This window comes from Erpetoichthys calabaricus, chromosome 5, assembly GCF_900747795.2.
Source record: "Erpetoichthys calabaricus chromosome 5, fErpCal1.3, whole genome shotgun sequence".
In the NCBI taxonomy this organism is placed as follows: Eukaryota; Metazoa; Chordata; class Cladistia; order Polypteriformes; family Polypteridae; genus Erpetoichthys; species Erpetoichthys calabaricus.
In genome coordinates, this window is record NC_041398.2 from 19,568,044 (window position 1) to 19,582,813 (window position 14,770).

At 42.2% G+C, this 14,770-nt stretch overlaps 1 protein-coding gene across 1 annotated transcript; it reads right to left on the reverse strand.

The window, feature by feature from the left end:
• Nucleotides 1-410: 410 nt before the first annotated feature.
• On the reverse strand, nucleotides 411-2,772 carry LOC114641656 (zinc finger protein 99-like). The gene is made up of 2 exons (XM_028790680.2): nucleotides 2,274-2,772; nucleotides 411-1,147 (listed from the first exon to the last, which is right to left on the reverse strand). Exons 1-2 carry the CDS (start codon nucleotides 2,650-2,652, stop codon nucleotides 435-437), a joined length of 1,092 nt encoding a protein of 363 aa, XP_028646513.2. The 5' UTR covers nucleotides 2,653-2,772; the 3' UTR covers nucleotides 411-434.
• Between the last annotated feature and the right edge of the window lie 11,998 nt (nucleotides 2,773-14,770).

Genomic DNA, 14,770 nt, shown 5'->3' on the forward strand with positions numbered 1-14,770 from the left:
ATATGAATTTGCTTGTGCTTTCTAAGAGTGGCACTAGCAGAGAATCGTTTACCACATTCAAAACAGCAATATGGCTTCTCTGCAGTATGAATTCGTGTGTGCTTCCGAAGACTACTTAGTTCTAGGAAGCACTTACCACATTCTGAACAGCAATGGGTTTTCTCTCCAGTGTGAATTAGCATGTGTTTCTGAAGAAGGCAGTTTTTGAGAAATTTTTTCCCACATTCGGAACAGCAATAAGGTTTCTCCCCACTGTGGATTTGTTTGTGGCTTCGTAAATATTTTGATTGTGGGAATTGTTTACCACAATCAGAACAGCAATAAGGTGTTTCCCCGGTGTGGATTCGTGTGTGGTTTCGTAAAAAGCTTTCTCGTGAAAATCGTTTACCACATTCAGAGCAGCAATATGACATTAATGTGGTTTGAGTTTTTGTTTATTGTTGAAAAGACCGATTGTCAGAAATTCCTTTGACACATTCAGAGCAAGGATATGTTTTCTCTCCAGTGTAGATTCTTGAATGTTTTCGAAGACAGATTGGGTGTAAGAATCGTTTGCCACATTCAGAACAACAATAGAGTTTCTCTCCTGTATGAATGTGTGTGTGCTTTTGAAGAGCACTATTTTCAGAGAATTGTTTGCCACATTCAGTACAGTTATAAGGTTTTTCTCCAGTGTGAATTCTTTTGTGACTCTGAAGACTGCTGGGGTATGAAAATCTTTTACCGCATTCAGAACAGCTAAATGGCTTCTCTTCTGTATGAATATGTGTGTGCTTTTGAAGAGCACTACTGCCAGAGAATTGCTTACCACATTCTGAACAGCCAAATGGCTTCTTTTCTGTATGAATGTGTGTGTGCTTTTGAAGAGCACTACTGTCAAAGAATTGTTTGCCACATTCAGAACAGCAACAGAGTTTTGCTACAGTATGGATAATATCCTTCTCCACTTGTTGATTAGGGCTGCTGGCTTTTATTCTTCTTAGTCTGATAATAGGAAGAGACCCAAACTGCAAACAGGATGGCATTAAATTCTCTGATTCACTTGCAGATTTCTTCAATTGCTCCTGGTCCTGTTTGCATTGCAGACTGCACTGAAGATAGGACTGAGTAAATGAAGATGGGGACAAGATGCCATTCTTCTGTGAATCTGCAATAATACAATGATTAATTATTTTTAAATAAATACACTATTGTAAAGAGACAGGTGGCACACCACACACCGATATTCAATCCCTGGTTTGTATATAACATTCCCATGTTCTCCTTGTCTGAGCAGTCCATCTTCCTCTCCTATCCCACACATGTGTCTGCTGTGTTAAACACCATCTGGTGTTGACCAAGTGTGGAGGGGTGTGCCAATGTAAGCTGCAGTGCACTGGCACACATTCTCAGGTTGATATCAAAGCTACCCACAACCTTAAGTGAAAAAAATTGATGGATGGATGAGAATGGCAGCTGAGAGGTGGCGCTGATGAGATGCTGCTTTCCTGTGGATTCTACCAAACTCAAGATTAAACCCACTCATGGGCTTTTGTCACTCCTGTCCTGTCATTCTTTGTTATTTTCAATGCTCTAACTAAGCCTAATCCTCCAATTGCTCCTATCCTTTATATCAAACTGCAAATCCTAATCTTTAACTGGGACCAGCAGTGGATGTGCCATCTTAAATGATGGACTCGGTGAAAGAGTTTGAATTAATACACCAAAACATTTCCCCACCAATATGCATTGTGGAGTAACAGAGAGACTGGGTGGTCAGATGACCTACAGCAATAGAGATATGTGAAGTCAGCTTGGTCTTTGTTTTATTAATGACAATTGGATGTTTTCAGGACCCAATTTGTTTTTTTAAATAAACATAATACATGGGCTAGCATTGGGGAAACACAGTTGCCTTATTGTTCCAGTCTCCTGGGGTCAACCCTGCATCCACTAATGATTCATGTAAACTTTGTATTCTCTTAATGTCCATGGTAGTTTTCCTTAGCAGATTCTGGTTCTTCTGTCACATTCCCAAGTTAGGTGAACTCTTAATTAGTTCTCTGTGGGTGAACACACCCTGAGATGGACTGGCACCAGTAGAGAGCAGCCTTGTGCCAAATGCTAGCTAAATTGACACTGGCGTCTGGCCCGTAAAGACAGATTGGATTAAACACAAACTGAATTGTTTATTATTATTATTATTAAAAAAAATAACAACAACAACAACAGGACCACTATTAAAATGTGTATATTTGCTCTATTTCACATTTATGTTTAATCACATTACTTACTTTTTCCAAAACTCCTAGATGACTGCTGCTCTTCTGTTTCTGTCTCATTGCCTTTATTGATTTTCTCTTCCGACTCAAATAACTCAGATTTCAGTTCCACAGAATTCTGCTGGGTAGCCATTTGTCCTGTGTTATTGAACCAGGGATGAAAACTGGAAGGAGACTCTTCACAAAATTCTTGTCTGAAAACATTTCCAGTTTCATGCTTTTGCAGAACTGAAAAATCTTCTGAATCCTCAACTTTTATTTCAAAAACCTTTTCCTTGGACTCCTCCTCCTTATAAACCGATATTCTTCCTTCCTCCGACTTCACACATAAATCTGCTAGGGCACCCCACTCACAATCCTCTTGCTTAATGTGAGTCTGTTGTTCGTACATGCTTGTTGTAAATCTTTTCTCTCTCTTCAACTGCCTGCTCTTCTCTTCTAAGACTCACTTCTTACATGGAATGTCCTCTTCTGAAGGCCATTAGACACCTCACTGCATGGCCACAGGAACCAATTAGGAGGATCCTTTATACCTGTCAAAATAAAAGTGACCAAGAACAACTTGAGCACATTTCAGGGGTAATTAAACACTAAAATACTAGCAACTTTATTATGAGAGACTTGAAATGCTGTGAACCCTCCACGGGAACCTAAGAAGATCTCAGTAGAGCTGGTGTGAAAACCTACTTGGGTAAGGAGACAATGACTAGCTGATTAAGACAAAGACAACAAGGAGGGAGATTATAAAATGTATGTTGTTTTAACAATCACTTTCAACAGTTCTGTAAATGCAGTCTTTATCAAAGCAACAGTAAAAGTTCCAAAGTTGAATTAAACCTAAACTAAGGCCACCATTTTAAAGAGACTCAGCCTGTGACATATTGATATTCCAAACCTCAACTACAGTCAAACTCACAGAAATACGCATTTAGCACAAACACATATGGAGTCACATTTAACTGTCATTAAAGATATTAGCAGACTAAACTACAGCCTCAGTGGGCCTGACTGAATGACCCCCATCTATTAGGAGAGGCCACTCTTTCCTCTGACCCCTGCTCTGTACTCTACATCACTCCTCTTTTTTACTCTTCTTCCTTTCTCTGGATGTTTCTTACTCCTTTCTGTTCACCCCAAAGTCCAGCTTACCTTCTCATTCCTATCTCAATTGAGTTCTGGCATGGAGACAGCTTTACTGATCCCAGTCCTAGGAGTCTCACCATCAAAGGCAGCCCCACTTTTGTTCCACAAACACCTACATTGAATGCCATTTGGCTGCACAGTCATGCAAATCCATTTGACATTACCACAGGTTTATCCCACTCACTCTTTATATTCCTCCCATCTTCAGATGGTCTGTTTAACTTGACTGGCTATCATAATATAAGAATGGCTAGCAGCTAGCTGATTCTGTTGTGTCTACAGGACTGTAGCTGACCTTGCTGTGTGAATATCCACCATATTACCTGACCTGTTCGGTGGTGTTGCTGCTGTGCTCAAGATGAACTGTCACACTTCTTCTCTTCTCTTCTCTTCTCTTCTCTTCTCTTCTCTTCTCTTCTCTTCTCTTCTCTTCTCTTCTCTTCTCTTCTCTTCTCTTCTCTTTGCACCTTCACTAAAATCATTCAGAAGTGTCTGTGATTTGAATGACTCTTTTTGAGGTTCAATCATTCATCTCTTACTTTATGTTACTAGAGGAGAAAAGGTTCTTGTTTACTAGGAATATCTGAAAATTCACCCATTGAAATATTGGGATATAGTGGACAGCGGTTAGGAGCAATACTGCTATCTAGGAGTGTGCGCTATGTATTGTTTATGATGATATTTCAATTCTTGTTTAAATGATGTGCAAGCTGGAGTTAGAGTTTGTCATTCTTTTTGCCAAAAACAATGAAAAACATGCCTTGAGAATCCAATCATGGACACCAACAGGATAGACTACAGCACGTGTGCAAAGCAAGCAAATAGACGTGGACAGTGAGTGCACCACAAGATAAGCTGGTGTGGCTAGCCTAAAAATTCTTTTATTCATTATTATTATTAATTCTTGAATGGCCAAGTCAGTCACCTGATCTTAACCAAATTGAGCAGGCATTTCACTTGTTGAAGACTAAACTTCGGACAGAAAGGCCCACAAACAAACAGCAACTGAAAGCTGCTGCAGTAAAGGCCTGGCAGAGCATTATAAAGGAGGAAATCCAGCATCTGGTGATGTCCAGGAGTTCAGGCTGTCATTGCCAGCAAAGGGTTTTCAACCAAGTATTAGAAATGAACATTTCATTTCCAGTTATTTAATTTGTCCAATTACATTTGAGCCCCTGAAATGAAGGGATTGTGTTCAAAAAATGCTTCAGTTGCCTCACATTTTTATGCAATCGTTTTGTTCACCCCACTGAAGTAAACCTGAAAGTCTGCACTGCAACTGCATCTGAGTGGTTTCATTTCAAATTCATTGTGGTAATGTACAGAACCAAAATTAGAAAAAAGTTGTCTCTGTCCAAATATTTATGGACCTAACTGTACGGTTTGGGGGATGGCAGGTGTGAAGATGTTCTTTGCCCCATTGGTCTGAAGTATGGCGGTTTGGGACTGGCTTGTATCAGAAGCCTTTAAGTACTATGATGCCCTATTGGCTATAGGGGTTGGACAGAGAGTCTATAAATTCACTCACTTCCTAACATCTGATGAAGGAGCATATCTCTCTCTTACCAAACTGATCAACTGAAAGGACAACACAATGGAGGGCACAGCTCGGCAGCCATATTGGAACAGGCATACGGCCTGTTCTGAAGAAAGCTGCCTAAACTAGAGACATTTTAAATAACTAACAAGTCTGTGTGCTGCCTGAAACTACACTTCACCATTTAATCAGGTTGTATGGTTGCCAATATTCAAATGTACTTTGCATGTTGTTATTATTTATGAATATTACCAATAATACACTGTTTAAATTGTAACTAAACTCCTGCTTGTCTTTTACTACACCTAATTGCCTGAGGTTATAGATGTAGGAGAGAAGGTGGGGAGGAGTTATATACTATAATACCTTATAAACAGTGGTAAGTCTGGGAGATTAGGCATTCTGACAAAGGTTACATATTAATAATACAAAAGGGGAAAGTAGAGCAATATAATACTCTACCAAGTCAAAACAATGGGAAAATTCACTCTGAGCATGATGGGCGACTACTGTTGGTTCTTTCAAAGAGAAACGGAACTGCAGTTCAAGCACAAGAAGCAAGGGCCTCGGACCTTTTGGAGCATGTGGGCCTCACTTGTAAATTGAGGTCAATTGACATATCATATTTTCATGTGTCTCTGCTATCATCTTGTTTTCAGAATAAACACATCAAAACAATATTGGTGAGACATTGTGTTGCTATATCATATTGATATTCAAAAATGTCAAAACGTCAATGATGTGTATTGCAACAACCTGATGTGCTGGCTTAATTCCGATTTCATATATGAAATATATATCAGTGCAAAAAAATTAATAAGCTGCTATTATGTTCCCAGTAGCAAACAAAAGAAGATATTTTTGTAGACCAGTGTAATTTATGGTATTACTATTCTCTTAAATACGTAGTGAGATGTCAAGCAAAAATGATTCCTTCTATTGGCCAACTAAAAAGATTACAATATGCAAGCTTTCAAGGCCACGCTGGACCCTTCTTCAGGCAGATGTCATACAGAGACTGGAGTTCTCTATGTTTATATACACACACTAGGACAAGAAACAACACTGGAAAACCTTTAATTTAGAAATCTTAAATGTAATAAATTAATAGACCTCTCCAGGCTAAGCAAAAGAGGAGAACAATGTCTAGTCCAGATCTTTAGATAAGATAACTGTCCAACAAAGTCTTTTGAAACGTCTTATGAGTTTTTCAAAATAACGTGGGTCTGTAGTCAGGTTGTCTGGGTCAGTCCGAGAGATTCAAACAATTCTCATACCTGTCTTTATTCAAACCATGTTGTAATGTAGTGGTGGCTCTGAGGCTAAGGATCTGCGCTGGTATCCAGAAGGTTGCCGGTTCGAATCCCCGTCACTGCCAAAAAGAGATCCTACTCTGCTGGGCCCTTGAGCAAGACCCTTAACCTGTAATTGCTCCAGGGGCGCTGTACAATGGCTGACCCTGCGCTCTAACCCCAAGGGGTATGCGAAAACTAACAAATTTCTAATATGAGAAATCGTATAAGACGAAATAAAAAGCAAAAACAAATGTATTAAATTTTAACATGAGTTTAACTTCCCATTCCTTTCTCTCTTGCTGTGTTCTGAAGTTGCCCATAAGCCCTGTGACTTTAAACTCCCTCTCTTAGTGTCCATGGCTGTTGAAGTGGGCCGCTACAGGAACATCCCTATTGACATGTTTAATGTGGCACCTTGTAGTGGAGCCACATAGGTGTTGGTGTTTATAGTGTTTCCACCTAGTCGCGTCTCGTCACAGCACCCCATTGTAAAGTAATATGTGTTTGTTTAAATGTCGGCCCCGTAATGAGAAACGGGGAAGGATGTTGCGAGGAGGCACGTCAGTACCGGAGTTTTGTTAGTTACATCCGGCTCATCATTATTTAAACGGTCAAGAGGGACAGAAGAAGGAGGGAGATGGAGATTTCAAACAACTACCGACAACCGATCATCATTTTTCTGCCATTATTTACATTGAGCCTTGTTCCAGTTTGCTTCTCATTCTGCTGGAATCATGACAACACCGTCGTTGCCAGAAACCCCGGGGTTGGACATTATTATCCACCATTCATCGAGGAAGCACAGTGAGATTGTTCCATTTTATTCGGGAGATTCAAACACAACCATTTTTGATCGGCCATCATTTATTGAACCGGACTCAATTTCACATTCATTGTCATTCTGTAATCATCCATTGGTATTATTTGTGTTTGTTATACTTGTGCAGGGGCAAGGGAGGTTTTCTTATTGTATATGTGGTGATATCACTTTGCTGATTTGGTGGAGGAATATATATATATATATATATATATATATATATATATATATATATATATATATATATATATATATATATATATATATATTGCATAGTTTTACTGTAAAATAATGCAAAGAGTATGCGACACGTGTTTCGCCCTAATTCTGGGCTCATCAGGCATACACACTCACTGCACCCCCCCTCTAGGGGAATTGAACCTCGTAACCACCCATACAATCAGATTGTGATTCAGACTACGAATGCCATGAATGTAATTACCCCAATCTACAGGTGCTGGTCATAAAATTAGAATATCATGACAAAGTTGATTTATTTCAGTAATTCCATTCAAAAAGTGAAACTTGTATATTAGATTCATTCGTTACACACAGACTGATGTGTTTCAAATGTTTATTTCTTTTAATGTTGATGATTATAACTAACAACTAATGAAAGTCCCAAATTGAGTATCTTGGAAAATTAGAATATCAATTAAGACCAATGCAAAAAAAAGAAGATTTTTAGAAATGTTGGCCAACTGAAAGGTATGAACATGAAAAGTATGAGCAGGTACAGCACTCAATATTTAGTTGGGGCTCCTTTGGCCTGGATTACTGCAGCAATGCGGCGTGGCATGGAGTCGATCAGTCTGTGGCACTGCTCAGGTGTTATGAGAGCCCATGTTGCTCTGATAGTGACTTTCAGCTCTTCTGAATTGTTGGGTCTGGCGTATTGCATCTTCCTCTTCACAATACCCCATAGATTTTCTATGGGGTTAAGGTCAGGCGAGTTTGCTGGCCAATCAAGAACAGGGATACCATGATCCTTAAACCAGGTACTGGTAGCTTTGGCACTGTGTGCAGGTGCCAGGTCCTGTTGGAAAATGAAATCTGCATCTCCATAAAGTTTGTCAGCAGCAGGAAGCATGAAGTGCTCTAAAACTTCCTGGTAGACGGCTGCGTTGACCTTGGACCTCAGAAAACACAAGGGACCAACACCAGCAGATGACATGGCACCCCAAACCATCACTGACTGTGGAAACTTTACACTGGTTCTCACGCAACGGGGATTCTGTGCCTCTCCTCTCTTCCTCCAGACTCTGGGACCTTGATTTCCAAAGGAAATGCAAAATTTACTTTCATCAGAGAACATCACTTTGGACCACTCAGCAGCAGTCCAAAGGCGAGACGCTTCTGACGCTGTCTCTTGTTCAAGAGTGGCTTGACACAAGGAATGCGACAGCTGAAACCCATGTCTTGCATACGTCTGTGTGTGGTGGTTCTTGAAGCACTGACTCCACCTGCAGTCCACTCTTTGTGAATCTCCCCCACATTTTTGAATGAGTTTTGTTTCACAATCCTCTCCAGGGTGCGGTTATCCCTATTGCTTGTCCACTTTTTTCTACCACATCTTGTCCTTCCCTTCGCCTCTCTATTAATGTGCTTGGACACAGAGCTCTGTGAACAGCCAGCCTCTTTAGCAATGACCTTTTGTGTCTTGCCCTCCTTGTGCAAGGTGTCAATGGTCGTCTTTTGGACAACTGTCAAGTCAGCAGTCTTCCCCATGATTGTGTAGCCTACAGAACTCGACTGAGAGACCATTTAAAGGCTTTTGCAGGTGTTTGGAGTTAATTAGCTGATTAGAGTGTGGCACCAGGTGTCTTCAATATTGAACCTTTTCACAATATTCTAATTTTCCAAGATACTGAATTTGGGACTTTCATTAGTTGTCAGTTATAATCATCAACATTAAAAGAAGTAAACATTTGAAATACATCAGTCTGTGTGTAATGAATGAATCTAATATACAAGTTTCACTTTTTGAATGGAATTACTGAAATAAATCAACTTTGTCATCCACCCATCCAACCCGCTGAATCCGAACACAGGGTCACGGGGGTCTGCTGGAGCCAATCCCAGCCAACACAGGGCACAAGGCAGGAAACAATCCTGGGCAGGGTGCCAACCCACCGCAGGACACACACAAACACACCCACACACCAAGCCCAATTCAGAATCGCCAATCGACCTAACCTGCATGTCTTTGGAATGTGGGAGAAAACCGGAGCGCCCGGAGGAAACCCACGCAGACACAGGGAGAACATGTAAACTCCACGCAGGGAGGACCAGGGAATCGAACCCAGGTCCCCCAACTGCGAGGCAGCAGCACTACCCACTGCACCACCGTGCCGCCCACAACTTTGTCATGATATTCTAATTTTATGACCAGCACCTGTACATGCTGTCAAATGAATGAACCACACGCTGTGGCACAACGTTAGAGGCTTCGCCTCTGGCACTGACGTCCAAGCTTCAGTTCCCTGAGAGGGGGGGTGCAGTGAGTGTGTACGCCGGATGAGCACAGAATTAGGGCGAAACACGTGTTGCGTACTCTTTGCATTATTTGACAGTAAAACTATTTCACCCATATATATATACACACTAGCAAAATACCTGCATTTCGCAGCGGCGAAGTACTGCTTTAAAATTTTTATTAAGAAGAAAAGTAAACCTTTTTCAAATGACGGAAAATACACCAATAATTATTTGTTAAGGATCTCTTTGTATACCACGTTGTCAGTTCGGCCCTCCGGTTGTGCGCCGAGCTTACTCTTGAGCATACAACGTATAGTTGGCCATATGAAAACCAATCTTGCCTCAAATCAATGCCAACCTTTTGTAGGGCCTGTCCCTGAGACTTATTAATTGTCATTGCGAAGCAGAGCCTTACTGGAAATTGGAGGTGTTTGAATTGAAATGGGTTTCATCGATAACTTCGCATCCATCTTTTGAGAGTTTAAACATTTATAAACATCAAAGTGTCCACTACTCAAATCGTCACCTGTGAATCCAAGATGTTTAAGAGGCATTGGCGGTTGTTTAAAGGTATAAAATATTTGGCCATTTTGGTACACTTGAAAGCGACAACCGAACAATTCAGCGGCAGCCATCAACTCACATGCAGAACTATAGGTGAAGGGCTTAAGCATTTCACTCTTCTAGTGCTCCTGTGTAGTATAATTATCTCCTGTACCGTCATCAGTCCACATCTTGAACCTGTCCCAGTCATTCAATACATAAGACACAATGTTCCTCCGGATATCAAGAGTGAGCCTGATATGGCCGTGCAATATGTAACACAGAGAATGGAAAAGGCAGTCGCCATCTCCGGCCATGGAAACCACTCAGTAAGTGACAGTTCTTTGATTGATGGTGATCACCTCGATAGACATGTTAATGGGGGTACGGTTGGAACGATAAAGGAAATGGGTACCTGAACAATGTAAACGAAGTCTACAATACCTACACAATAACTATAATCGTTATAAATGAACAATAAAACAGCGGAGAAGCCGTGGATTAAATAAAAAGGCTGCAGTTATCAGCAGGGAGACATGAATACCGTGGCGAAGCAAGGAAGGGAATGAAGAGACCGGAGCGACGGATGGCCTTATATAGGCAGGTAGCCAACTACGTGGGGATGGGGGACCCAATGCTGCCTCACACGGCAACCGAGCTGCAGGCTATGGATGTATATACGTACGTAAGTAGGATTCAGTTAGTATTGGGAACCCGCGTACCAAATTTCTTGAAGATAGGCCCATAAGTAACAAAGACCGTTGGAAAGTTCAATATGGCAGCCATCAGTGGCGTCATACCACCGAAATAAGTACGTACATCGGTTTCGGTTAGCGCAGGGAAGCCGCCTACCAAATTTCGTGAAGATGGGGCCATAAATAAGAAAGGTTAACATGGCGGACGTTGTCGACCGTTATGACCGTTACGCATAGAATTTCGAAATGAAACCTGCTTAACTTTAAGTAAGCTGTAAGGAATGAGCCTGCCACATTTCAGCCTTCTACCTACACGGGAAGTTGGAGAGTTAGTGATGAGTGAGTCAGTGAGGGCTTTGCCTTTTATTACTATAGATTATATATCCATCCATCCATTTTCCAACCCGCTGAATCCGAACACAGGGTCACGGGGGTCCGCTGGAGCCAATCCCAGCCAACACAGGGCACAAGGCAGGGAACCAATCCTGGGCAGGGTGCCAACCTACCGCAGGACACACACAAACACCAAGCACACACTAGGGCCAATTTGGAATCACCAATCCACATGTCTTTGGACTGTGGGAGGAAACCGGAGCGCCCGGATGAAACCCACGCAGACACGGGGAGAACATGCAAACTCCACGCAGGGAGGACCCGGGAAGCGAACCCGGGTCCCCAGATCTCCCAACTGCGAGGCAGCAGTGCTACCCACTGCACCACCGTGCCGCCCACAGATTATATATATGATATAGATATATTATACGTCAGGGATTTGTATTATTGTATTTGTCATTCTGTTTTATTTCAGATATTTCTACACTGATTTTATTACTATGGTGTTGTACCATGTTAGCCATTATGAATGTAGAGAAAAGCCAAGCAAAATGACACCTTTTATTGGCCAACTAAAAAGATTACAATATGCAAGCTTTCGAGGCAACTCAGGCCCCTTCTTCAGGCCTGATGATTACATCTTGCCTGAAGAAGGGGCCTGAGTTGCCTCGAAAGCTTGCATATTGTAATCTTTTTAGTTAGCCAATAAAAGGTGTCATTTTGCTTGGCTTTTCTCTACACTTATTTTACATATCTGTTTTTGTTTGCTAGTCTTTAAACCGTCGATCGGGATATTATTTGTTAGAGGTATGGCTTGGTATAGGTAGGGTTTCTCAGTAATTCATCCAGGCCACATGTCCTGGTAGTGTGGCCACCGGCTGGGTAAGGGGTCGGCCGTTACAACCTGTAGAAATTCATTCTCTGGCGGAGTGTTTGTCCAGTTTCTTCCACATAGAGTGCAGTGTCAGGACATTTCATACAGAGAATGAGGAAAACCACATTAGATAATCTGCAGGAAAATGATCCCTTTATGTGGCGTTCTAGTCGGCAGTGTATTATAAGTGTGAGCACACGTGTTACATCTTTTCTGTAGGCAGGGAGTTGTGCCATTTTCTGTTGGTTCACTTAGGGAGCTTCGGACAGTCGGTTGCTGCACGTCTGGCAGTTGTCTGTATGGCAGGAGGAGATCCAGGATCGAAACAAACTAATCAGGTAAAGATGTCCATCCATCCATCCATTTTCCAACCCGCTGAATCCGAACACAGGGTCACGGGGGTCTGCTGGAGCCAATCCCAGCCAACACAGGGCACAACGCAGGAACCAGTTCTGGGCAGGGGGCCAACCTTGCTGGTCACACACAAACACACCAAGCACACACTAGGGCCAATTTAGAATCGCCAGTCCACCTAACCTGCATGTCTTTGGACTGTGCGAGGAAACCGGAGCACCCGGAGGAAACCCACGCAGACACGGGGAGAACATGCAAACTCCACGCAGGGAGGACCCGGGAAGTGAACCCAGGTCTCCCAACTGCAAGGCAGCAGCGCTACACTGTGCCACCGTGCCACCCGGTAAAGATGTCACAAACACAAATTCCATATTTAAGCAAACAATGAACTCCTCTCTCTCTCTATATAAAATCCAATGTCTCTCTGTATGTCTATCCCATATTCATGACAGAACTACTTAACAGATTTAGATCGGGTTTTTTCTATAATTTGCTTGAACATTCTAGTTGATTTTGGGAGTTCTCTCAATGTGCTTTGTATCATAGTTCGCCCGCGGCAGCGATTTATTTATGCGAATCCACGTGAGACGTGATGGGCCGAGGGCCTCCTCACTCACACGTCATCCTCGGGGTGTTCCTTATCTCCACTTAACAAACAAACAGGAGAACTATTTCATGGATTTAGATCGGGTTTTTGCTAGAATTTGGTTGAACATTCCGGTTGATTTTGCGAATTCTCTCATTGCGCTAAGTATCACAGTTTGCTTGCAGGAGCGATATATTCGCACTAATCTGAGAGAGGCCGTGGACCGAGGGGAGGGGGAAGCGTGACGTCAGGAGTAGAGAGCTGGGCGGGGCCTTCCTCACTGTCCTGTTTCACTATTATGGGGGGTGGAGCTGCGGGGCATGGCTAGTAAATCATAAAAACGTGACCCAACAAGCCCTATTTGTGACAAATGCAACATTATTTTGAGTGAAGCCATTGCATTTCCGACAATGCTGCACTTTTGCAGTGAGGTGTTTGTAGCTTCACTTCGCGGGTCCTCCCTGTGTGAAGTGCACTTTGAGTAGTGAGAAAAGCACTATACTCATATAAAGAATTATTATTATCTAATTCTACCACTTTATTTGCTGTAAGTTGAGCAAAACTCAAGGGCTTCTTCACCAAAGAAAGTGACTTTTCTCAAATCTGTGACAATGGGGGTGACCTAACAGCATTTAACCCTTTATAGTGCCCTTCAAACATTACATATGGGAGTGTGCCAACTTTGGCAGTCCATTTGACCCAAGTTTGCTGGGGCAAAACTCAACTGCAGTCTTTAGCAAGACATCTGTATTTTTTCAAAACTGTGAACATAAGGGTGTCCCAACGGCATTCAACCCTTAGCAGTGCCCTGCAAGAATCACAGTAGATCTATTTTATTAGATACTAGCTGTCCCCCCAGGACAAATTTAAAAAATTAGTAAACAAAGGGGTATCACTAGCTAAGTGGAGGCAAAGTACACTCCAAAACGTGGCCAGAGGTTAGGGCGACTCGAACAGAAGCTGGTGTGTGAGTGAGGAGGGCCTCGCCCATCTCTCTACTCCAGACGTCACGCTTATACGTCCCCTCCGCTGTCTTGAATTAGAGTGAATGTTTCATTCCTGCAAGCGAACTATGATTCTTAGCGTGATGAGAGAAGTCGCAAAATCAACAGGAATGTTTCTAGCATATTCTAGAAAAAAAAAAAAAAAAAAAGATCTAAGCGGAGGTAAGGTACAGGCTCCTAGGCTGACGCGTGAGTGAGGAGGGCCGCGTCCCGCCTCTCTCGAATTCGCGCAAATAAATCATTTCTGCAAGCGAACTATGATACTTAGAGTGATGAATCAACCGGAATGTTCAAGCAAATTCTAGAAAAAAAAACCCCGATCTAAATCTGTTAAGCAGTTCTCTCGTGAAAAGCAAAACGACATACAGACAGACATTGGATTTTATATAGAGAGAGATGGGGGTGGGCCAAACTTGAAAGCACATCTGGCTCAGGTACCCACGTTAGGCCGGACAACACTCAAATGCCTCTTAACCAAGGCATCTGCCTTTTATTGTAACTGGGAAAATGGGGGCCGGTCCAGCATCATTTAACTCTTTTACAGAGTCATTTAAACATCACAGTAAAGCTCATTTATTAGATGTTTGCAGTGTTACAGAATTGCCAGTCCATTTGACCCAGGTACCCGCATTGGGCCGGGCATAACTCAAATGTTATTTATCCAAAGCATCAACGTCTCTGTTATAATTTAACTAGCAAAATACCCGCGCTTCGCAGCGGCGAAGTACTGCTTTAAAATTTTAAATAATAAACTGAGGGAAATTATACCAATAATTATTTGTTAAGGATCTCTTTGTATACCATGTTGTCAGTTCGCCCCTCCGGTTGTAATATGACCAAGTTGTGCGCT

Coding starts and splice junctions, on each gene's coding strand:
- LOC114641656 (XM_028790680.2), bottom strand. CDS start 2,652: ATGTACGAACAACAGACTCACATTAAGCAAGAGGATTGTGAGTGGGGT. Junction 1,148..2,273: donor ATCTAGGAGTTTTGGAAAAA/GTAAGTAATGTG, acceptor GTATTATTGCAG/ATTCACAGAAGAATGGCATC.